This window comes from Rana temporaria, chromosome 10, assembly GCF_905171775.1.
Source record: "Rana temporaria chromosome 10, aRanTem1.1, whole genome shotgun sequence".
Lineage (NCBI taxonomy): Eukaryota > Metazoa > Chordata > Amphibia > Anura > Ranidae > Rana > Rana temporaria.
Window position 1 is genome coordinate 21,417,172 of NC_053498.1, and position 25,547 is coordinate 21,442,718.

At 45.7% G+C, this 25,547-nt stretch overlaps 1 protein-coding gene across 2 annotated transcripts in view; it reads right to left on the bottom strand.

The window, feature by feature from the left end:
* Positions 1-3,440: 3,440 nt before the first annotated feature.
* LOC120916410 (phospholipase A2 inhibitor and Ly6/PLAUR domain-containing protein-like) overlaps positions 3,441-25,547 on the bottom strand; it is a 32,773-nt gene continuing 10,666 nt past the window's right edge. For both annotated transcript variants that reach the window (XM_040327369.1, XM_040327367.1), the window contains 2 exons: positions 19,385-19,390; positions 3,441-3,729 (listed from right to left, as the gene is read on the bottom strand). In XM_040327369.1, the coding sequence (XP_040183303.1) occupies positions 3,608-3,729; positions 19,385-19,390 (128 nt within the window). In that variant the 3' untranslated portion in view covers positions 3,441-3,607. The remainder of the gene's footprint in view (positions 3,730-19,384; positions 19,391-25,547) is intronic.

Genomic DNA, 25,547 nt, shown 5'->3' on the forward strand with positions numbered 1-25,547 from the left:
GCCAGCGTAGTGTAAATAGGCCTGGCGTAAGCCCGCCTAATTCAAATGTGGAAGGTACCTCATATAGCAGGGGTAACGTTACGCCGGACGTAAGCCTTAAGTAAACGGCGTAGCGGGCGCAAGTACGTTCGTGAATCGGCGTATCTAGCTCATTTACATATTCTACACGTAAATCTACGGAAGCGCCCCTAGCGGCCAGCGTAAATATGCACCCAAGATACGACAGTGTACTAAGACTTACGTCGGACGGATGAAGCAGGAATTCAGGCGTATCTAGTTCTCTGAATAGCGCGCATAGATACGACGACGCATCTTTCAACTTACGCGGCGTATCAATAGATACACCGACGTAAAGGGTACGTGAATCTAGCTCTAAGTTTTTTTTTTTTTGTAAATAAGTACGTTTTCTTCTTTAATTATGGGCACTGATATGGCGGCACTGATGGGCACCGATGAGGTGGCACTGATTAGGTGGCAATGATGGGCACCGATAGGCAGCGCTGGTATGCTGCACTGATGGACATTTATAGGCGGCATTGATGGGCACTCATAGGCGGCACTGATGGGCACTCATAGGCGGCACTGGGCACTCTTTGGCAGCAATGATGGGCACTCATGGGTGGCACTTATGGCTGGCACTGATGGGTACTTATGGGTGGCACATATGAGCACTGATAGGTGGGCACTGGGCATAGATGGGCACTAAGAGGTGGCACTGATGGACACTGGGTGGCACTGATGGACACTGAGGGGTGGCACTGATGGCATTGCTGGGCATCATTTCAGCCAGTGCCCATGTTGCCAGTCAGTGCCCATTTGTGGGCACTGATTGGCATCGATTGTGTTAAATTTTTTTGGTGTTTTTTTTTTTTGTTTATGTTTATGTTTTTTGCTCTGTTGAGCCCCGGGGGGCACTCCCTGGTGGTCCAGTGTTGGCATCCGAGGGGGGGCTGCGCTGATAAACAATCAGCGCGAACCCCCCCCCTGTCCGATCGGCTCTCCTCTACTGCGCGCCCCCACGGCATGAAATCCTGCAGGACGTCAATAGACGTCCAGTCAGGATTTCACAACCACTTCCTGGACGTCAATTGACTATTGACCGGACGGGAAGTGGTTAAACAATTTTTTTTTTAGGGCTGAAGATTACATAAACCTCCAAACCTGCATATGCTATATGAAAGCAGACACTCTAACCCGCATCCAATTCACATATATATGACCCCAGCCTTACCAGCCCTACCTTCTCAATGGTTTAGCACAGAGAGACTCTGATTCTCCTCTTCTGGGGTCTCCCAATGGCTCCTCCCCCTGCCAAATAAGTGGGTTAGCTCTTGAGCCGGGTTCTGTTTGTTCATTATCCATTATTGTGGCTCCAGGATTGCTGACTGCAGTTATGAGCAAAGAGTGTCTATTACACTCTCTCTCACACTGCCCAGACCCAGAATGGACGGGAAAGGTGAGAGAGAGAGTAGGATCTGCTCCTCCTCCTGCCCCTCTCATCTTGTGTGTGCCTTTGGCCCCCGCACACATTCCAGTTACCAGAGACCCCCTTATATCAGAGTTACCCTTTACACCACAGTCTTCAGTGTCCCCCCATTACATCAGAGTTCTCACTGTTCTTCCTTAAATGAAAGTCCCCAGAGTTCTCCCTTATATCAGAGTCTGCAGAGTCACCCTTAGTGCCGGTTCACACTGGGGTAACACGACTTCCAGCGCGACTTACAAGGCAACATGGAGAGGACTTGAGCGCGACTTCATCGCTACTTGGAGCAACTTCAAGTCGCCTCCAGGACAGGCGACGTTGCCAGTGGCCAATCACATAATAATCAGCTCTGTGGGAGGGAGGGGTTTGCCTTAGAAAACTATTTTCACTTCCTGGAAAGTTGCTTCAGTTAAGACAGTGATCCGACTTGGAGGCGACTTCCATTGAAATCTATGGGTACTAGTTGCCTTGAAGTAGTACAGGAATCTTTTCTGAGGTCGGAGCGACTTCAGTAGTGTACATTAAGACTAACATGTCATTTCTCATGTCACGCGACTTGGGGGTGACACAAGTCGGATCCCAAGTCGCGGTAGTGTGAACCGGCACTAACAGTCCCTCCTTACAGTGTAAAGGAACTCTGCAAGTTCAGATGTAAAGGGGAACTCTAAGGCCTCATACACACGACCAGATCTGTCCGTTGGGATTTATCCGCGGATCAGTTCCAGCAGACAAATCCGGTCGTGTGTACGGCCTAGCGGACATTTTTCGGCGGAGATTTCTCCAGCCGATGGTTTTCAAGCGGATAAAAATTTCTTAGCCTGCTAAGAAATCTATCCGCTGGAAACCTGTCCGTTGGACTGATCCGGTCGTCTGTACAGACTCATCGGATAAGTCCAATCGATCCCCATCCCTCGCATGCGTCGAAGTGATTCGACGCATGCGTGGAAGTATTTACCTTCCAGGGTCGCGCACGTCATCGTCGCAGCGACGGCGCGGCACGTCACCGCGTATGTTTTCCGTTGGGATTTTGATCTGATGGTGTGTACAGCCCATCAGATCAAAATCGGGAGCAGAAATGTCCGCTGGAAACGGTCCGGCGGACCGTTTCCAACGGATATCCTCTCGTCTGTACGAGGCCTAAAGATTCAGGCGCAAATGGGAAACTCTGTGTATTCAGATGTAAAAATGAACTCGATGGACTCTGATGTAAAAAGGGGGGTGGGGGGGGACGCTTGTGAATAAATATATACAATTAGAATAATTATTTAATCACAAAATATATGTAAAGTGTACACTACTAAAAATAATGTTCTGTGTGCCGCTTCGGGTTAGGCTTAAAGAAAAGGTGGCAACCCTACTCAAGATGGCAGGAAGGGGTCCCGCTGCAGGGTCATAATAAAGGGCCCCATAATGGGAGAAAAGGACCCTGGGATCAGTGAGAAAGGCCCTGGAACTAGAGGTATCTTTGGTTTTCGGATATTTATGTATGAGGCTATCTCTACTAAAAGGTACCATGTTTTTATTTGTTTTTTTGGGCAGGGGCGCAACCAAACTGAAAAAAAAAACATCAATTGCAGCGACTGTGCCTATCAAGTGCAGCCACTGTGCCATCAAACGCAGCCACTACCATATGTGGATCCGGTCTGGCCAGTCATCGGCCGTCTTGGGTGCACCTGTCACTCCCCTCCCCAGGCAGGAGAAATATTAGCAATTGCTGTGCCGGCACCTCGCTTCAGCAGGGCGGGCGCGGCCCCGGGAGCTACATTAGTGCGGGAGAACAGGTGGGTGTTTTTTCATGCAGAGGGTGGCTTTTTGCTGCCCCCTCCCCAATGGCGCCCATGGCACTTGCCATGGCTGCCATACCCTAGATACGCCACTACCCCCATGTACCCCTAATTTCAACTCAGACACATATTTTTTTTTAAACACACACACAGAAATTACACTACAAAAAAAATGATATCTTGCATTGAGATTTTATTTGGCAAACATAGGTATTCAATGGGATTGAAGAGTATGCCACTCTTACAACAATGCTGCATAAGAGACAAGTAGCGGTAAGGCAGTTTTTCCCTAATCTGAATTCTTCTTTAATAGCGTCATTTTAGCACTCCTGTATAGTGCCTATTTTTTAGTACATTTTATCTTGGAGTCTTTTCTCGTGTAATGTACTTCATATCCATCATGGCTCTCAAGATAATCGCAGACTTGTTTGGTGGTACATCCCTTGAATGTCCAATCATCATTAGTGTTGCTCACGAATATTCGCATTGCGAATATTCGACTCGAATATAGCATATTCGAGAAATCGCGCTATATTTCGAAATTCGCGGTGAATATTCGCAATTCCGAATATTCGATTTTTTACAATTTTTTTTTTGAATCAGATCACATCCTAGATATCTCCATCGACGTCTAAAAGCATTGCTGGTATCATTAGAGACCCTGGGCCGAGTAGCTGAAGCGTTCATTGAATTTTCCAGAAAGATCGCAATGCGATTATTCGGCAAACGCAATATCGCGCGATTATTTTCCTCGCCCCGATCTTCCGCATCAGAGCGATTTTTACAGTTTCATTTTTAAAACAGATCACATCCTAGTGATCTCCATAGACGTCTGAAAGCATTGCTGGTATGATTAGAGCCATTGGGCCGAGTAGCTGAAGCGATCATTTTATATTGCCGAATATTCGCAATGCGAATATTCGGCAATAGGAATATTGCGCGATTATTTGCTCCGCCCTTTTGCATCAGAGCCAATCAGAGTTCTCCTTCCACACTCGTCACAGGTTAGCAACCAATAGGAACCTGCCTGCATGGACATTATATAAGCTCACTCCCAGCACCATTTCATTGCAGATTCAGAAGCTGGCTATAGAGTGTGGAGGCTGTTTCTGTGTTCCTGGTTTCCTGTGTCTTTGTTCTTGATTGATTTAGATCATCACCAGCATTGCTATTTAGTGATTCCAGTGGATCTTTTCCAGTATATCAACTGCTTTTTTCAAAGCAATAGACCCAAGAGCTTTTTTCAAAGCTACGTTTTGTGCTGTTTTGTGCTGTTTTTTTCATTTGTGTTACTGTTTGATCCTGCAATCCTCCCTGTTCAGTTATATTTGCAAGAGATTTCAGAACACATATTGATCTGAGCTTTATAAAAGAGCTTTTCTAAAAGCTAAGTTTTGTTCATCTTGTGTTACTGTCAGATCTTGCAGGTTCACTGTTCAGTGATATTTGATAGGCATCTCAGTTCAAATTTTGTTTAGTTTTCCCTAAAGAGCTTTTATAAAAGCTAAGTTTTGTGTTCAGTTTAGTTAAATTTTGTGTAGTAAGTGTACACACTGTTAGTGTACATTTATTTCATCTAGCTTAGCTTAGTGTGTGTTTAGTGTCTGTGTTTTGTGTTTAAAAAAAAAAAAAAAAAAAAAGTTAGTGTTTGTTTAGTGCTTTTTTTTTTTTTCTTTAATTTTTTAGTCCTTGTCTGGTGTACTACTTTTCTTATAGTTTAGTAGCTGTCTGTGTACGTCTTTGTCTGCGTGCCTGTCTTGTAAAAAAAACACAAAAACACATTTTGTTCACATTTTCCCCCCCAATAAAGTTTAACCCCCCCACACACATATCAGCAATTATGAGCGGCATCCGTGGCCGTGGCAGTAGGGGTAGGGGAGTTACTCCCAGTGCTGGATCGCTGCCAGCACGGGGTACCTCTCGTGCCCCTACTAGTGGTAGAGGATCGGGTGCAAGGGGAGTACGCCTGATCCGGGAGTTCTTCCCATCGGGCAGCCGCCCGATATTGCCATCTCAGGCTCAAGTAGTGGTGGACTACATGGGGCACAGCAGTGCCACTGAGTCGTCGGTCCCGACTCACAGTAGTACCACCATTACACCGTTGCCTGTACTACCCCCCCCCCAGCCCCCAAGAGTCCAGCATCTTACTGTTCGACAGCGACAGTGATAGGGATCTCTTGGGGGAGGCCATGCATCAGGCAGACCTCCAGCTCTGTCCTGATGGTCAGGACCTTTTTGAAGGGATGGATGAGGAGGATGGGATACCTGCTGGCAGTATCCCAGAGACATCCCTTCAAACTGGTGCTGCTGTTTTGGTGCAGGAAACAGCAGCACCTAGTCAGACCCAGGCGTGGGTGAGGGGACAGCGGAGCCAGGCTAGAGGCTCCATGTCACGTGGTTCCCTCAGACCAACACATCTCAGCCCTTGGTCTGACATCTCTGGGGGCGAAGAGGGTGACCCATCATGGTTGCCATCTGACGCGTCGGCTCACTACGTCAGTGACGACGGGGAAGGTAGGCACCCTGGTGAAACGGTGCGCCAGGTCACCACCAGGGAGACCATCGTCAGGGTCTCCACTGGTGATGGCAGCAGGAGGTGTCAGGAGGAGGAGCAGCAGCAGCAGCAGCAGCAGCAGGCAGCTCCACCTGTGCGCACCGAATCCCAGCAGGTGCAAGTAAGCGTCACCCCATCTGACAGGAGGGCGGTGCTGAAGTCACCTGTCTGGAATTTCTTTACCCTGGTGGCAGACAACCCTACCGTGGCCATCTGCCGGATTTGTAAAGTGAGGGTGAAGAGAGGGAAGTGTTTGGCTCGGGTGGGTACCACAGCCCTGAACCAGCACCTCAGGATAAACCACTGGGCGTTGTATGAGGAGATGAAGCGTGGTGGTGGTAGCAGCGCCACCACCACAAGTGAGCAGGGTACAGCAGCCCCTGCCACATCTTCATCTGTTTCCAGCAGGTCATGCCCCCCCGCTCCCTCTAGTAGAGGTACTGGTACCGGCAGCCAGACCTCTACTTCCACAGCACCCTCCACGTCTGTGTCCCGCACTGCCGTCCGGCGCCAGGCGTCGATTTCAGACGCCTTTGACCGCACCACTCCCTTCCCCCCTGGAGACCGACGTGTGCGTTCCCTCAATGGGCTCCTGGCAAGGGTTATTGCCCAACATCTGCTGCCCTTCAACATAGTTGACAGCAACCCCTTCAGGCAGATGTTGGAGCAGGCCCAACCCCAATGGCGTGTCCCCAGCCGCCATTTCTTTGCCAGGACTGGTGTCCCTGCCCTACACCAGCACATTGTTCAGAATGTAACCCTGTCGCTGGATCACGCTGTCAGCGACAGGGTTCATCTGACAATGGATGGCTGGACCAGCAGGCATGGGCAGGGACGCTACATCAGCTTCACGGCCCATTGGGTTTCCCTCCGAGGCGTCGGTGAGGGATCGTCGGCAACCGATCTTGTGGTGCCGCCCCGGGGTGTCCAGGGGAGAACTGCTGGTCTCCCTCAAGCCACTGTCTCCGCAGCTGCTGAGCCTCCCAGCAAGCGCCCCCGTAGCTACTCAAGTGTGGGGCACGTGCGCTGTCAGGCCGTGCTCCAGCTTGTTAGTTTAGGGGACCGGAGACACACTGCAGAAGAAGTGCTGAAAGCACTTCAAGCTCAGGTCCAGAAGTGGCTGACACCCCGAAGGCTCCAGCCAGGTATGGTTGTCTGCGATAACGGCAGCAACCTACTCGCCGCCCTCCATGCTGGCAGTCTGACGCACGTGCCCTGTCTGGCACATGTCCTCAACCTGGTGGTGCAGAAGTTCCTGCGCACTTATCCAGGGTTGAGTGACATTGTGGCAAAGGCGCGTAGGATTGCCAGCCACTTCAGGCGCTCCCCAACCGCTACCGCGTCCCTGTCCAAATTGCAGCGGAAGTACAATCTGCCCCTTCACAGGCTGATTGTGGACAGTGTGACGCGGTGGAACTCCACCCTCCACATGCTGAAGAGGTTGTGGGAGCAGCAAAGGGCGGTGAGGGAGTACCTGATGGAACTAGGCACTCAGAGGGCTTCACCACAACTCCCTTTCATCGCCTGTGCGCAGTGGGGGCAGATAAACCAGGTCTGCCAAGTGTTGTCCTCCTTCGAGCAGGCGACCAAGATGGTCAGCAGTGAGCAAATTGGCCTCAATAGCGTGCTGCCAATACTGTTCATGCTGGAGAGGACACTAGATCGCCTGCTCGAGGCTGGGGAGAGTGCCTTGGTGGAGCAGGAGGAGTCAGCAATGCTCCACCGAGACCAGGGCCAGGACCAGGAGGAGGAGGAGGAGGATGATGATGAAGAGGAGGAGGAGGTGGTTGCTGGTGTCGTCCCGGAGTCAGGGCCTGGTCAGGAGGGAGAGCCGGTGTTGGGGGCACCGATAGTCCGGGGGTTGGGCATGTCTGAGTTTGACCAGCAGCGCCTCAGGGAAGAAGAGTCGCACCTCATTCACCTGGCCAGCATTGAGGAGTCACAGCGGGCTGTGCTCTTCCCCATGGCTGCCCACATGCTCAGATGCCTCAGGAGGGACCCCCGGGTTAAGACCATCAAGACGAGGGATGATTTCTGGATGGCCACCCTTTTGGATCCCAGGTGCAAGGGGAAACTGGAGCAGTTCATCCCAGCCAGCCGGAGGCAGCACCGGATGGAGGAACTGCAGGCAGCCATTGTCAGACGGTTGGAGCAGGCAACTCCCCGGCCTCCAGTTGTCCCCCCTCATCTCACCCAGCAGGTGGCTGCACCCAGCTGCAGCCGAGCAGGGGACCTAATGGAAGAGATGAGGATGTTCTTCCAAACCGAGCGACCCAGTACCACCACCAGCAGCAGCAGCAGCAGTCACCACCAGCGGCTGGCCCACATGGTGGCAGACTACATGGCGTCCGTCGGTGCTTCTGACAGTATGAGCACCGACGACCCCATGGAGTACTGGGTTGCCAGATTGGACACCTGCCGCGAGCTCGCTCAGTATGCGCTGGAGTTATTGTCTTGCCCCCCCTCCAGCGTACTATCTGAGCGGACATTCAGCGCGGCAGGTGGGGTGGTCACGGACAAGAGGACCCGTCTGTCCACAGAGTCCGTGGACAGACTCACATTCATAAAGATGAATGAGTCCTGGATCGGCGGTGACTTTCTGGCACCCGTCGTCGGTTCAGGGCGCTGAAGGGTCCCTTGCCATGCATTCCCTGATGAAGCCCCGGACCTGATGTATTTACAGTGCTGAATATAACTATTTCAACATCAGAGAAAATCAATGTTAATATTTGGTACAGTAGGCTTTCTTTGCAATTACAGCGGTCAAAAATTTCTTGTAGTTTTACACCAGCTTTGCACACACTGGAGGAGGGATTTTGGCCCACTCCTCCACACAGATCTTCTCTACATCAGTCATGTTTCTGGGCTATCGCTGAGAAACACGGAGTTTGAGCTCCCTCCAAAGATTCTCTATTGGGTTTAGGTCTGGAGACTGGCTAGGCCACGCCAGAACCTTGATATGCTCCTTACAGAGCCAATCCTTGGTTATCCTGGCTGTGTGCTTTGGGTCATTCTCATGTTGGAAGACCCAGCCTCGACCCATCTTCAAAGCTCTAACTCAGGGAAGGAGGTTGTTGCCCAAAATCTTGCAATACATGGCCCCGGTCATCCTCTCCTTAATACAGTGCAGTCACCCTGTCCCATGTGCAGAAAAACACCACCAAAGCATGATGCTACCACCCCCATGCTTCACATTAGGGATGGCGTTCTTGGCATGGTACTCATCATTATTCTTCCTCCGAACACGGTTAGTGAAATTATGATCAAAAAATTATATTATAGTCTCATCTGACCACATGATTTTCTCCCATGACTCCTTTGGATCAGTCAAGACAATTATGTCAGCAGTTATTTCACACCCTATATACTCTTATTAAGACTGCTGTACATCATGGCAACTCCTGCCCATGTGATATGACTCTGTATCAACTACTACTGTTAATACTACTACTGCTGCTTCTGCTGCTGCTGCTGCCCAGTCAAGACACCTATGTCAGCAGTTATTTGACACTCTATATACTCCTATTCCTACTGCTGTTCATCATGGCACCTCCTGCCCATGTGATATGACTCTGTATCAACTACTACTGTTAATACTACTGCTGCTTCTGCTGCTGCTGCCCAGTCAATACACCTATGTCAGCAGTTATTTGACACTCTATATACTCCTATTCCTACTGCTGTTCATGATGGCACCTCCTGCCCATGTGATATGACTCTGTATCAACTACTACTGTTAATACTACTGCTGCTTCTGCTGCTGCTGCCCAGTCAAGACACCTATGTCAGCAGTTATTTGACACTCTATATACTCCTATTCCTACTGCTGTTCATGATGGCACCTCCTGCCCATGTGATATGACTCTGTATCAACTACTACTGTTAATACTACTGCTGCTTCTGCTGCTGCTGCCCAGTCAAGACACCTATGTCAGCAGTTATTTGACACTCTATATACTCCTATTCCTACTGCTGTTCATCATGGCACCTCCTGCCCATGTGATATGACTCTGTATCAACTACTACTGTTAATACTACTGCTGCTGCTTCTGCTGCTGCTGCTGCCCAGTCAAGACACCTATGTCAGCAGTTATTTGACACTCTATATACTCCTATTCCTACTGCTGTTCATCATGGCACCTCCTGCCCATGTGATATGACTCTGTATCAACTACTACTGTTAATACTACTGCTGCTGCTTCTGCTGCTGCTGCTGCCCAGTCAAGACACCTATGTCAGCAGTTATTTGACACTCTATATACTCCTATTCCTACTGCTGTTCATGATGGCACCTCCTGCCCATGTGATATGACTCTGTATCAACTACTACTGTTAATACTACTGCTGCTTCTGCTGCTGCTGCCCAGTCAAGACACCTATGTCAGCAGTTATTTGACACTCTATATACTCCTATTCCTACTGCTGTTCATCATGGCACCTCCTGCCCATGTGATATGACTCTGTATCAACTACTACTGTTAATACTACTGCTGCTTCTGCTGCTGCTGCCCAGTCAATACACCTATGTCAGCAGTTATTTGACACTCTATATACTCCTATTCCTACTGCTGTTCATGATGGCACCTCCTGCCCATGTGATATGACTCTGTATCAACTACTACTGTTAATACTACTGCTGCTTCTGCTGCTGCTGCCCAGTCAAGACACCTATGTCAGCAGTTATTTGACACTCTATATACTCCTATTCCTACTGCTGTTCATCATGGCACCTCCTGCCCATGTGATATGACTCTGTATCAACTACTACTGTTAATACTACTGCTGCTTCTGCTGCTGCTGCCCAGTCAATACACCTATGTCAGCAGTTATTTGACACTCTATATACTCCTATTCCTACTGCTGTTCATGATGGCACCTCCTGCCCATGTGATATGACTCGGTATCAACTACTACTGTTAATACTACTGCTGCTTCTGCTGCTGCTGCCCAGTCAAGACACCTATGTCAGCAGTTATTTGACACTCTATATACTCCTATTCCTACTGCTGTTCATCATGGCACCTCCTGCCCATGTGATATGACTCTGTATCAACTACTACTGTTAATACTACTGCTGCTTCTGCTGCTGCTGCCCAGTCAATACACCTATGTCAGCAGTTATTTGACACTCTATATACTCCTATTCCTACTGCTGTTCATGATGGCACCTCCTGCCCATGTGATATGACTCTGTATCAACTACTACTGTTAATACTACTACTGCTGCTTCTGCTGCCCAGTCAAGACACCTATGTCAGCAGTTATTTCACACCCTATATACTCTTATTAAGACTGCTGTTCATCATGGCACCTCTTGCCCGAGTGATTTGACACTGTATTGTCAATGTCTACTACTACTATTACAGCTCAGTCAAGACACCTGTGTCCCAATTTTTTGGTACACTATTGACTACTATGACCACTACTGATGCTGTAAAGTATTCCCCAAGTGTTTTTATGCTATGTATTACTATTACCACTACTGCTTGTAAATCATGCCTGTGTGATACTTAGTGGGAATGCTTTAATAAGCATTCCTAGTATGGATACCCGTAAATGTATTAATCTTAATTAGTGTGAATGCTTTAATAAACATTTCCAGTATTGATATCCGTAAATTTAGTAATCTTATTATTCCTTAAGTTTTTTGGTTCTGCGTAACTTCGGCATACTTTCAACTATTGAGACCATTCAACTGTAAAAATGTTCGTCTCGTTCAGCTAATGATGGGACTTCTTCAAGTTTTTTTCTACTTTTTACACTTTTATAAATTTTAAGCTTTTAGACCCTTTTTTTAAACATTGAAGTCAATGAGAACATCCTTTTCCCCTTTGAATTCACATGCCATGCCAAAAGTTTCAGCTACTTCATACTTTCACTTACAGACACTGAAAAAACTTTAAAGCGGTCACAAAATATTTAGCTATCCGGCTATGACTTTTCAAATCGTTATCGTTTACAATTTTTTGGTGAAAACGCAATTTACGTTTTGCGAATTTTTCACAAAAATGCAATAGGTTATAATGTAATCCTATGGAGGGGATTTAGAGTCTGTCAGGTGACCTTAACATTGGAGATCTTTGTAATTAAAAATATCTTTACAAAAAGGGGAAACAAATTGGTCTCACGCCCACAAGATCTACTTTTCATACACAATTTTTAGATCAAAACGTAGCTATGCTTGTCTGGTTTATGGCAATGTGACCAATTCTGCGATACGTATTTTAGTTTTAATTATTGGAGCAACAGCCAGAAATTATGTCTCAAAGACTCTCATGTGAAATTATCTAAAAAATGTTGCTGCAGAACTCACAAAGACGCTCTTTTCTAAATCGCAGAAATGGCCACATTTTTAAGTTTATCTACATAAATTTCATATCGATGCGTTTACAAGGGCCGTGTATTTCAAACGGTGTAGTCGTTGTATCAATTGCATGTACGTTTGAGGATTTATTAAGCTTTGTTTGGAGGCTTAAATCATGTATTAGATCTGTGAATTAAAAGCGTTTGTAATGTTATTTCTTTCCATAAATAACTTTCCTGACCTCAGTGCAATATTCCTCCTCACTGACCTGGGGGGGAGGGGAAACCTATTGAGGGGGGAGGGGCGACCAGGAAGTCAGCATACTCTATACTTTGCAGATAGAGAAAGAAGCTGTGTGTCCTAAAGATAGTGTAGTGGTTATGGTGAATGTCTTTGGCAAGGGGCTCACCAATTAAGCTATTCAGCATTCCCACTCGCATTTTCCTCAGGAAATGCATTGTCTAGTTATATTATATTTTAATACTCCTGCTGCTGCCTCCATGCTGAGTAAAGCTTCATGAGCTTTCTGGCACAGCGGATCCACCAACAGCCTCCGCTACAAGCTACCAGACCGGACTACCAGACCGGATCTAAACAGCAAGTGTAACTATAACAATGAACCTTATGTTAAACCCTGTTTTGCGGCATTTATACTGCAACCATTGGGCTGACTGCAAGAGCTCATCTGCATTCTCTCTCTTTCTTGCTCTCCCTCTCTCTCTCTTTGTATATATATATATATATATTGTTGCTTTTGTTATGTTCATTTTTCAACAGTTTATTTTGTGTTCGTCGTGTCTGTGTCGTGTGCTTTAGTTTGTCCTAGGTTAATGTTAAATAAAATAATAGTATAAAATGTTTTTGCTTATTATGAAGTTAAATGTGTTGATGTTGATTTGTTTGATGTGAAGTTAGATGTGTTGAAAAACCTACAACTCTATCTCAAAAAGAAATGAAACATTTCCAAAAAATAAGTTTTTTTAATACAAAAATAAATTTAAATATAGCTCTCAATCCGTTTTTGAATGCGGTGCATTTCCGCAATCTGACCCGATAGCTGCTGCTCTAGCAGAGCATTTTGTTGGTTGAGGTAGCTCATCTTACGCTGGTTCTGAAGGATCTTCTGGTGCGTCTTTTCAATGAGTATATTTTGCCTCTTCAGATCTCTTGATGCTTTTAGGATATAATAAAAAAACATTTGGATTTCAAATAACGTTACCAAATAAATAAATATTTTTTTTTGCTTATTAATCAATCATTATCATGTGTATACACTTGTTATGTGTCTAACACATCCCGGGAGTGCAGAATTATTAGGCAAATGAGTATTTGGACCACATCATCCTCTTTATGCATGTTGTCTTACTCCAAGCTGTATAGGCTCGAAAGCCTACTACAGATTAGGCATATTAGGTAATGTACATCTCTGTAATGAGAAGGTGTGTGGTCTAATGACATCAACACTCTATATCAGGTGTGCATAATTATTAGTCAATTTCCTTTTCTTTGGCAAAATTGGCCAAAAGAAGGATTTGACAGACTCTGAAAAGTCCAAAATAGAGAGATATCTAGCAGAGGGATGCAGCACTCTTAAAGTTGCAAAGCTTCTGAAGCGTGATCATCAAACAAAAGAAGCGTGTGGAAAAACAAAGGTGCAAAATAACTGCCCATGAACTGAGAAAAGTTAAGCGTGCAGCTGCCAAGATGCCACTTGCCACAAGATTGGCCATATTTCAGAGCTGCAACATCACTGGGGTGCCCAAAAGCACAAGGTGTGCAATACCCAGAGACATGGCCAAGGTAAGAAAGGCTGAAAGACGATGACCACTGAACAAGACACACAAGCTGCAACGTCAAGACTGTGCCAATAAATATCTCAAGAAAGATTTTTCTAAGGTTTTATGGACTGCTGAAATGAGAGTGAGTCTTGATGGGCCAGATGGAAGAGCCCGTGGCTGGATTGGTAAAGGGCAGGGAGCTCCAGTCCGACTCAGACGCCAGCAAGGTGGTGGTGGAGTACTGGTTTGGGCTGGTATCATCAAAGATGAGCTTGTGGGGCCTTTTCGGATTGAGGATGGAGTCAAGCTCAACTCCCAGTCCTACTGCCAGATTATGGAAGAGACCTTCTTCAAGCAGTGGTACAGGAAAAAGTCACCATCCTTCAAGAAAAACATGATTTTCATGCAGGACAATGCTCCATCACACGTGTCAAAGTACTCCACAGCGTGGCTGGCAAGAAAGGGTATTAAATAAAAAAAAGTAATGACATGGCCTCCTTGTTCACCTGATCTGAACCCCATTGAGAACCTGTGGTCCATCATCAAATGTGGGATTTACAAGGAGGGAAAACAGTACACCTCTCTGAACAGTGTCTGGCAGGCTGTGGTTGCTGCTGCACGCAATGTTGATGGTGAACAGATCAAAACACTGACAGAATCCATGGATGTCAGGCTTTTGAGTGTCCTTGCAAAGAAAGGTGGCTATATTGGTCACTGATTTGTTTTTGTTTTGTTTTTAAATGTCAGAAATGTGTATTTGTGAATGTTGAGATGTTATATTGGTTTCACTGTTAAAAATAAATCATTGAAATGGCTATCTATTTATTTTTTGGTTAAGTTGCCTAATAATTCTGCACAGTAATAGTAGTCACCTGCACACACAGATATCCCCCGAAAATAACTAACACTAAAAACAAACTAAAAACTACTTCCAAAAAAATTCAGCTTTGATATTAATGAGTTTTTGGGGTTCATTGAGAACATGGTTGTTGTTCAATAATAAAATGAATCCTCAAAAAATACAACTTGCCTAATAATTATGCACTACCTGTATACTTCTAGCATCAATACCATATTATGGTTATACAATCTGACAGGTGCGCTTTATATGTTGTCCATTTTTATATCTACATTTTGTTGTTGAAATGTTATTAATCATTGTGCACATATTTACCTTCCTGAATGAGGCTCACAGGACCGCTCTCTTCCTCCTGCTCTTCTGCTTGAGAAGTTGGGGTGGTGGGGGGGGGGAAGCTCCTCAGCTTGCTCCTCAACAGGAGCTGGGGTTGGGGAGTGGGAGGGCCCTGGCTGCTCCTCCTCATCCATGTCCTCCTCTGCCGCATCCTCCTCTGCCGCATCCTCCTCCTCCTCCTCATCGGCCTGGCGCCTTCTGCGCTTGGCGCGGACAACTGGCATTGGAGCTCCTATAATAACACAATGTTCATATATTATAAAAATGTTTTCTAATGACGTATGCAAATTCTGTGTACTGTGCTGTATTGTATATGAATACAAATTGATTTATATAGACAGTTAACCAATGGGACAATGTTATATTAAAGGGTCTTGTGGGCACTACAGGGGACTGAGCGTGAGCTGGGATGCAACCATGTTAAAATGAGCTGTTTTTGTCTCCTTTGTTTTGTTCAGACCATCTCATGTTAAAAAAAGGGCCTGATGGAGCACACGGGATTACTATAACAACCCCACTCCTAACACAGGAATTTAGTGGTAATCTATATATATAAAACTCAACGTGTGTGTGTGCATAAATGTATGTATGTATGTATGTATGTATGTATGTTCCAGCATCACGTACAAACGGCTAAAGATATTTATATGAAACTTGGCACACAGGTTACTTATATGTCAGCCACAAACATAGGATAGGTGGTTTAAACCTTACCCACCCCCACTTGCCATGGTCGGGGTTTTTCTTTAAAGTCCCATGCAAAGCAATGGGAAAATTATGTTCCCACATAACTTCTGTGTTCCTGTCTGCTGCCCCATGTCTTTTTTCAACAGTACTATGAATACCTTGGCCGGTGGTGATATATGTTAGCACAACATGGCATCTTGGTTAACAACATCTGACCTTACATGAATTACATATGACCTTACATAACTGTCACCAAAGGAGCTGCGGTGGCTCCACGCGATTGCCACTGCACTGACAACTGATTCACCTCTGCAGCTAGGGGTTCGGATCCCGCTCTCGGCTACCTGTGAATTGAGTTTGGTGGTCTCAGCCCCGCCACTGGTGGGTGTGCTATGCGAGGTTGGGTTGGGAGGACCCCCTCACACCCGCCATTGCCAACCGGGGCATGGAGAAAGGTGGCAGATTGCCTCTGGGGGAGGCCTCCCAACTCCTGCAGGCCGGCTCCTCTCTCTTTCGAGTTCACGCACAAAATACACTTTTTTAAAAAAAAACATAACTGTCAACAATAACTTACCTGGATGATATTTAGCCCGAAGACGTCTGACATTACCCATTTGGCGCCTCTTGAGGTCAGACCACTTCTTAACAATGGCCTTGTGGTCATGTTGGCCGCCAAAGTCAGCGATTAGGGCGCTGACCACAGCCCTTTTCTGTGGCTGCCGCCGCAGGTCATCGTATCCTGTTTCCAGGAACTTCTGCAAGATGAAGAACAAAGTATATTGTAATACTTCTGTTGACAGCCTTATGGATATATGACGTAAATGTATGCTATTCAACAATTGGAAGCATTCTCGCCTTATTAATCAATGACAGGGGTAACATGAAAGATTTTATATCCTGCCATTTCGGTCGCCACCTTTTTTGCATAAATATAGCAGCCATTATCATTTGCATAATTATGAATATATTATTAACAACACAGGATACACGTATAGGGGAGATATGCGTTGCTAACTCTTTTCCCTGTCAGGAGCCTAACGCCCCGGGGGGTCAGAGACGGGACCTTTTTCGGAGGACCACTGACGTATGTACCAGTCGCAGTTTTTTGTGATGTCACTCTTTAGGTGTGTGCACATTTTTCACTGCATCCGGGTGGAGTTTTTGGGTTGTGTTTTGCACGCCACAGGCTTTTCAACAGGAAAAAAACAGCTGGAGGCAGAATGGTTGCAAAACACTACGTGTTTGTTACTTAACTCTGGGTTTCAAGACCAGTCCACCTCCAGCTGTTGCAAAACTACTACTCCCATCAGCCACGGTCTGTCAGTGCATGCTAAGAATTTTACTTTTGCTGCATTTAGGGTGCCACAGTTTAGAGACCCGTGCATAAAGGCCTGAAAAATGGGGGCCTGCAGAACTTACAATACTAGAAGTGCCAGCATTCCCAGGCATGCTGGAAGTTGTAGTTCTGCAACATCTAAAGGGCAATATGTATTCGAACGTCCTTGGGCCTTGAGGACACTGAAGTCAGGACGTTCGCATACGTCCTATGTCCAAAAAAATTTTAAATTCATTATGCTAAATAACAAGGAAAAGTGCCTAAATACACATTTGCCAACCAGGGTGTCTGCAGCTGTCCAGGCATGCTGGGACTTGTAGTTTTGTAAAAGCAGGAGACACATTTTTTGTGAAATACTAATATATGATCATATATACTAACTTTTAAACTAGACTTAAATGCTGGGCTGGGCTGGGACTTGTAGTTTTGTAAAAGCAGGAGACACATTTTTGGTTAAATACTAATATCTGATCATATATACTAACTTTTAAACTAGACTTAAATGCAGTTGAAGATGATGAAATAACAGTGGTCAAAATACTTACACAAATCAGCAACTTTTCCTCAGACTTAGTGAAATTGCTTCCAACCATGTTGCTGTGTGATTGCGCTGCGATCATAAGTTGGAAACTGGCAAGGCTCCAGGAAATGGTCGCGTGTTGTTCGCGTGTTGATTGCGCTGCTTGGACCGAGATGGGTCCATATGGCTTCGGCTGTATGGACCACAGTAACTCTTTTCCCTGTCAGGAGCCTAGGAGCCTAACGCCCCGGGGGGTCAGAGACGGGACCTTTTCGGAGGACCACTGACGTATGCAACCGTCGCAGTTTTTTGTGATGTCACTCTTTAGGTGTGTGCAAATTTTTCCTTGCACCGGGTGGAGTTTTTGGGTTGTGTTTTGCACGCCACAGGCTTTTCAACAGAAAATAACCAGCTGGAGGCAGAATGGTTGCAAAACACTACGGGTTTGTTACCTAACTCTGGGTTTCAAGACCAGTCCACCTCCAGCTGTTGCAAAACTACTACTCCCATCAGCCACGGTCTTTCAGTGCATGCTAAGAATTTTACTTTTGCTGCATCTAGGGTGCCACAGTTTAGAGACCCGTGCATAAAGGCCTGAAAAATGTGGGCCTGCAGAACTTACAATACTAGAAGTGCCAGCATTCCCAGGCATGCTGGAAGTTGTAGTTCTGCAACATCTAAAGGGCAATATGTATTCGAACGTCCTTGGGCCTTGAGGACACTGAAGTCAGGACGTTCGCATACGTCCTATGTCCAAAAAAATTTTAAATTCATTATGCTAAATAACAAGGAAAAGTGCCTAAATACACATTTGCCAACCAGGGTGTCTGCAGCTGTCCAGGCATGCTGGGACTTGTAGTTTTGTAAAAGCAGGAGACACATTTTTGGTTAAATACTAATATCTGATCATATATACTAACTTTTAAACTAGACTTAAATGCAGTTGAAGATGATGAAATAACAGTGGTCAAAATACTTACACAAATCAGCAACTTTTCCTCAGACTTTGAGAAATTGCTTCCCACCATGTTGCTGTAATATTGGGAAACTGGCAAGGCTCCAGGAAATGGTCGCGTGTTGTTCGCGCAATTGCGCATGCGCGATCGAAAAATCGCAATCGCAATATGTATTTTGGTTAAAATATCATACATATTCGATTTCAGAGTGCTGCTACAGCAGTTTTCGAAATATCTGCAATAAATTTCGCATTCGCATGTTGCGATATTTCGATAAAATATCAGGAATATTCTGAGCCAATCAGAGCGCTCCTCCAGCATATCTCGAAATTGCGCAATAAATATCGCATTCGCATGTTGCGATATTTCGATAAAATATCAGGAATATTCTGAGCCAATCAGAGCGCTCCTCCAGCATATCTCGAAATTGCGCAATAAATATCGCATTCGCATGTTGCGATATTTCGATAAAATATCACGAATATTCTGAGCCAATCAGAGCGCTCCTCCAGCATATCTCGAAATTGCGCAATAAATATCGCATTCGCATGTTGCGATATTTCGATAAAATATCACGAATATTCTAAGCCAATCAGAGCGCTCCTACCGCAGTTATTAAAAAAATCGCAATTATTTTCGCATTCGCAATAGCGAAAAATCGCATTCAATTAATTTCGATAAAATATCACGAATATTCGAATTTAGCGAATATATCTCGAATATTCGAATATATATTCGAGATATATCGCGAAATCGAATATGGCATATTCTGCTCAACACTAATCATCATATCCCTCTGTAAAATAAAATTATAGGTATTACATAGTTGTCAACATTCTCCAAAAAAACTTTAGGGACACTTTTTTTCTGTAAGTGGAGTATTATTTTAATTGGGGGCGGGGTATTCATTTGCAGACATGGTCTAGCAGGAGCGGGAAAATGCTGTATGTGAAGTGAGATGTGGCGAAAAATTGCGTGGTTTTAATCACGTTAAATAGAAGGTGGCGTTTAAACGAAAGCCTGCTACAGAACTCTGAAGTTAGGGAAGATGTGGCCCGGGAGATCATAGCGTATTTCCAAATGAATGATACACCTGGGAGTGACCCGGGAATGGTATGGGAGGCGCATAAGACTGTGATCAGGGGGGTCCTGATTAAACATGGATCGAATTTGAAAAGGAGGCGAGAACAACAGGTTAAAAACCTATTATTGGAAATTCAGGAATTGGAACTCCAACACAAAAAGACACAAGCCCCCCAAATAGGAAGAGAGTTAGGTCAGTTGAGAAGGCACATTACAGAGATCTTACGTTATAAGGCCAAAGCAATAATACAAAGGGGAAGAAAAATAAACTACGAACTGGGAGACAAATGCAGTAAATTGTTGGCCGGGAAATTGAAGGAAAAAAATCTTTCAACGTACGTCCCGCAAATTAAGGGGAAGGAGGGACAATTAAAACGAAAACCAAAAGATATAGTGGAAGAGTTCAGTAGATACTATTCTACTCTGTATAATTTGGCACAAACACCAGTGGCCCCGTTGAAAATTGAAGAATATCTCTCTTCAGTAGACTTATCGAGGCTCTCATCACCTGCCCGAGCTAGCTTAGAAACCCCCATCTCGATAGAGGAATTAAATGCAATATTAAAAACCATGAAGGCCGGGAAAGCCCCGGGGCCGGACGGCTATACAATAAGATATTATAAAGAATTTGCTACACTATTAAGCAGCCAGATAATAAAGGTTTTTAATGCAATGGGCCAGACTGCTGCATTTCCGCCGGACGCACTGTTAGCACACATTACAGTTATTCCCAAAGAAGGGAAGGACCCGGCGGAGTGCAGTAGTTATAGGCCGATCTCATTATTAAACACTGATTTAAAACTTTTTACGAAGATACTAGCAATGCGGCTTCAGACGTGGCTACCTGAGTTGGTAGACAAGGATCAGGTAGGATTTGTCCCTACAAGGGAGGCAAGGGACGACGGTACAATAAAGGTCCTTAACTTGGTACATTGTGCCAATGAAGGGGACATTCCCTGCGTGTTCCTAAATACCGATGCCGAGAAGACATTTGATAGAGTAAGTTGGGGTTTCCTTTTCTCAGTGCTGCGTCACGTGGGGCTGGGGGAGAATATGATTAGATGGATAGGGAGTGTTTATACAGCCCCACGGGCCGCAGTAAGAGTTAATGGAATATTTTCCAAAACTTTTCAAATCACAAATGGTACACGGCAGGGATGCCCTCTGTCACCTTTATTATTTGCATTATCTTTGGAGCCTTTATTAAACAGAGTACGTCAAAACCCGGACATACAGGGAATACAGATAGGAGAGGGGAAGTACAAAGTATCAGCCTATGCGGACGATCTGTTATTCTCTATATCAAACCCACATGTCTCACTTCCCAATCTTGTGAAAGAGCTTGTAAAATATGGCGAATTGTCAAACCTAAAGATAAATCAGGCCAAATCCGAAGCGATGAGTGTGGCAATGTCACCTCAGAAGCGTAAGACAATACAGCAAAATTTTGGATTCAAGTGGAAAACTGCACTAAAATACTTGGGTACCCTGATTCCAGCAAACATAAAGGAAGTCTTTAAAATACATTTCCCACCACTTTTTAATTCGGTAAGAACTCTGCTTGAGAAATGGCAACATGGACTACACTCATGGTTCGGCCGAAACAACATAGTTAAGATGAGTATCCTGCCAAAAATTATGTATCTGTTTCAGACTCTGCCAATTACTATACCAGCGGCCTTTCTCCGGCAAATGAGTTCCCTCCTAATGAAATTTATATGGGCAGGGAAACGACCAAGGATAAAAAAAGAGGTGATGAGGCTACCCAAGTGCTTTGGGGGGATGGCAGTCCCAGATATTGCTAAGTACTATCAAGCGGCCCACCTGACAAGATTGGTAGATTGGTGCAGACATAGGTATTACAAACGTTGGGTTGATATAGAGCAACAGATTAGCCCAATATCATTATGTAGAGCCCCCTGGTGCTACAATGTATTACCAAGTAAGTTGAAGAAACACCCTATAATCGGCCCAACGCTGCTAATTGCAGCTAACGTCTGTAGAAATCCAAAGTTTTCAACGAGCCAATCTCCCTTGTTCCCTATAATGGGGAACCCAGGTTTTAAACCAGGAACAGAAGGAGCAGTATTCAACAAACTAAAAGAAAAGGGCATGGTGCAGGTCTCACATTTTTTGCAAACAGAAACTTGGCCATCCATTGATGTCTTAATGAAGCCAGGGGGAAACTTTGAGTTAAGCTTTTGGCAAGCTTTACAAGTAAATCATTTTATGAGATCCCTAGGACAACCGTTTAATTTCCGGCGACAGTTAACAAAATTTGAGAGCTATTGCGATGATGAGGAACCAACACAACGAGTGAGTTCTAAGATGTATAGACTGTTGAATTCTCCTCAGGAGGATTTTGTGTTGCCGGGAATTAATAAGTGGGAAAGAGACCTGGGGAGGAAGTTTTCACTAACTCAGCGTAAACACATTATCTATCTAGCACTAAACTCCTCAGTATCTACGCGAATACAGGAATCCAACTACAAACTATTGACCCAATGGTACTACACTCCAGTAAAGATGCATACATTTTCTATAGAAAATTCAGAGTATTGCTGGAGATGTGGACTGGAGCAGGGAACTTTGTTGCACATATTTTGGTCTTGTGTAAAAGTAATAAAATATTGGTTGGAAGTCCAGAGAATATCTCCAAAATTCACGGAAATTCAGATACCGGATGATCCGGCTTTTTTCTTGCTCCACAGTTCACAGATCCCGGTGCGAGCGTATAAAAAAATCGGTGCTATGTCATTTGATAAATGATGCTAAAAGTGGAATAACTTTACAGTGGAGAGACACTAGACCACCCTTCATTACGAGATGGCTTAATAGAGTCAGAGAGATAGGAGCCATAGAAGATCTAGTTCTTTCAGCCCGAAATAAAAGAGAACAGTATGTTGAAACATGGACAGGATGGAATCTGTTTATGTATTCTGAAGAGGGGATGAGACTGTTTGAGAAATAGAATAAGGAGTGAAGAGTCCTCCCCGGGAGGAGTGTGTATAGGAATCCGATGAATAGAAATAAGAGATAGTCCCTCCATTTCTTGTGCAGGGGATGGGGGGGGGGGGGGGGGGGAGACAAGGGTTGGAAGGGGAGGGTTTTTTTTTTTTTTTGGTTAGAGGGAGGGATAGGTAGGGTATAGGGACAAGGGAACAGAGAGGTCTAAGGTGTATGAGAACAATACATTTTTTCTAGAGATTCCGATTAAAAGGTTTAAGATGTGTTGTTAATTAGTACAACAATAGGGTAAGGGAGAGGAATGGACATGCCTTTGTTGGTTGCTATTTCTTTGTGTTTTTCGCTGACTGGAGCGATAATATGTATATGATTATGAATTCCTTGCTTTTGTTATGTTAACATCTCTTTGTGACCTTGAATATAAAAATAAAAACAAATGATATGAAAAAAAAAAATATTGGGCGTGGCTTAAAGATGGTGTGGTTAAATAGAGTCTGAGATTACTTGCATAGTGGAGAATGTGGTAATATATAGGGAAATTAAAAAAGAAAGAGGGATGGAGGGAGAGAGAAAGAAAAAAGAAAGAAAGAGGGATGGAGGGAGAGAGAAAGAAAGAAAAAAGAAAGAAAGAAAGAGGGATGGAGAGAGAGAGAAAGAAAGAAAAAAAGAAAGAAAGAGGGATGGAGGGAGAGAGAAAGAAAGAAAGAAAGAGAAAGAGGGAGGGAGAAAGAAAGAGAGAGAGAGAGGGAGGGAGGGGGGAGAGAGAGAGAGAGAGAGAGAGAGAGAGAGAGAGAGAGGGAGAGAGGGAGGGGGAGAGAGAGAGAAGGGGAGAGAGAGAGGGGGAGAGAGAGAGAGAAGGGGAGAGAGGGGGAGAGAGAGAGAGAGGGGGAGAGAGAGAGAGGGAGGGAGAGGGAGAGAGAGAGAGAGAGAGAGAGAGAGAGAGAGGGAGAGAGAGGAAGAAAAAAAGTAGGGGGAAGAGAGAGAGAGGGAATTGGAGTGGGGATAGAGAAGAAGGGGGGTAAACAGAGTTGGGGAGGGGGTGGAGAAGAGAGGGGGGTGAGCAGAGTTGGGGTGGGGAGGGAAAAGAGGGGAGTGAGCATAGTGGAGGGGGGGGGTGGAGAAGAGGGGGGTGAGTAGAGTTGGGATGGGGTTAGAGAAGAGGGAGGGTGAGCAGTGTTGGGGCTGGGGATGGAGAAGAGGGGAGTGAGCAGAGTTGGGGGGGATGGAGAAGAGGGGGGTGAGCAGAGTCGGGGTGGGGATAGAGAAGAGGGGAGTGAGCAGAGTTGGGGGGATGGAGAAGAGAGGGCTGAGCAGAGTTGTGGGGGGGGGGAACACAGTGCAGCCCACCTCTTGTTACCTCCTCAGCCAATGACTAAATTCCCCATGAATAAGCTCCGAGGGGCGGAGCGAAACACGTTGGAGGCGTGGCCTGGCTGGAGCCCAGGCTGAGGTTATCTTTCCTACCATCGCACCACTCACGTGGGTGTGCGGAATCGGGGATCCCTTCCTTCCTCTCTCCAGTGGTTACAGGAGAAGGAACAAGCTCCACTCCCTTGCTGGTACTCCTGCAGCAGTGGACACATACACCATCCACATTATTCCCCTAATCAGCACACCAGTCTTCCGTGGGTCCTGCTACCTCCTCAGCCGATAGGGAGCTACAGTAAAGTTTGTGGTTACATCCCTCCATTTTTACATGATCCAGAATCTCCCAAGTCCCGACTCCCAGCCCACCCAGATTACTATGTGGGCAGGCTGGGATGACACCTTAGGCAACCATCCAACCATGCACATACCCCATACGGTGGAGTGCTGCAGGCTTTTTATGGGGGGATCAGATCTAGGACTCTGCCCATGACAAAGGCTATTTTTAGGGATTTTGCCCGGGACAGGCTCAGACCGGGATATCGGTCTGTTTTCCATGAATGTACCGGGTAAACCGGGACTGTTGGCAACTATAGGTATCATCTCCACCAGGCCAGTCTGTCAGCCTGGGATTCCTAGTTGACAAAGAATTGTAAACAAAGGGTGGGAATAGTTTTACCCCCCCCTTCAAAATTGACACCAGATCCTTTATGCCTCGTACACACGGGCAAACATGTACGATGAAAACGGTCCGCCGGACCGTCATACAGAAATCCATCGCCGCGACGATGATGTGGCGACGTGCGCGGCCCTGGAAGTTCAATGCTTCCACGCATGCGTCAAAGTCATTCGACGCGTGCGAGGGATGGCGGCCGCTCGGACATGTACGGTAAGTCTGTACAGGCGACCGAACATGTCCGACGGGCAGGATTCCAGCGGGCATGTTTCTAAGCAAGTTTAGAAACATTTGCCCGCTCGAAAACGGTCTGGCGGCCAAATGTACGCTGGAATCCTGTCCGATCGGCCGTACACACGACCGAACATGTCTGCTGAAACTGGTCCGCGGACCAGTTTCAGCAGACATGTTCGGTCGTGTGTACGGGGCCTTAGGTGTAGTAGAGAGGGGCACAACAACAACACAACAAACAAAGACCCAAATTCAATACCAGACCCTTTGGGGTTGATTTACTAAGACTGGAAAGTGCAAAATCTGGTGCAGCTGTGCATAGTGACCGTCTACTGATCAGCTTGTAACGTCATCTTGTTCAATTAAACTTTGACAAACAAAAAAAATAGAAGTTGATTAGTTTCTATGCAGAGCTGCAACAGATTTTGCACTCCCCAGTTTTAGTAAATCAACCTCTTTGAGTCTTTTTGGGGGGACCCCGTGCTTCTAATTTATTGTTTTAATTGTGTTGGATCCCAATATAAATATCCATATGACCTTTGACATAGAATTCAGCTTGACAGGCCAGTAAAGGAGGAAGACGAGCGCATTGCCTCCTCCCTCTACATAGGGGGGGGGGGGTAGCTTTTCA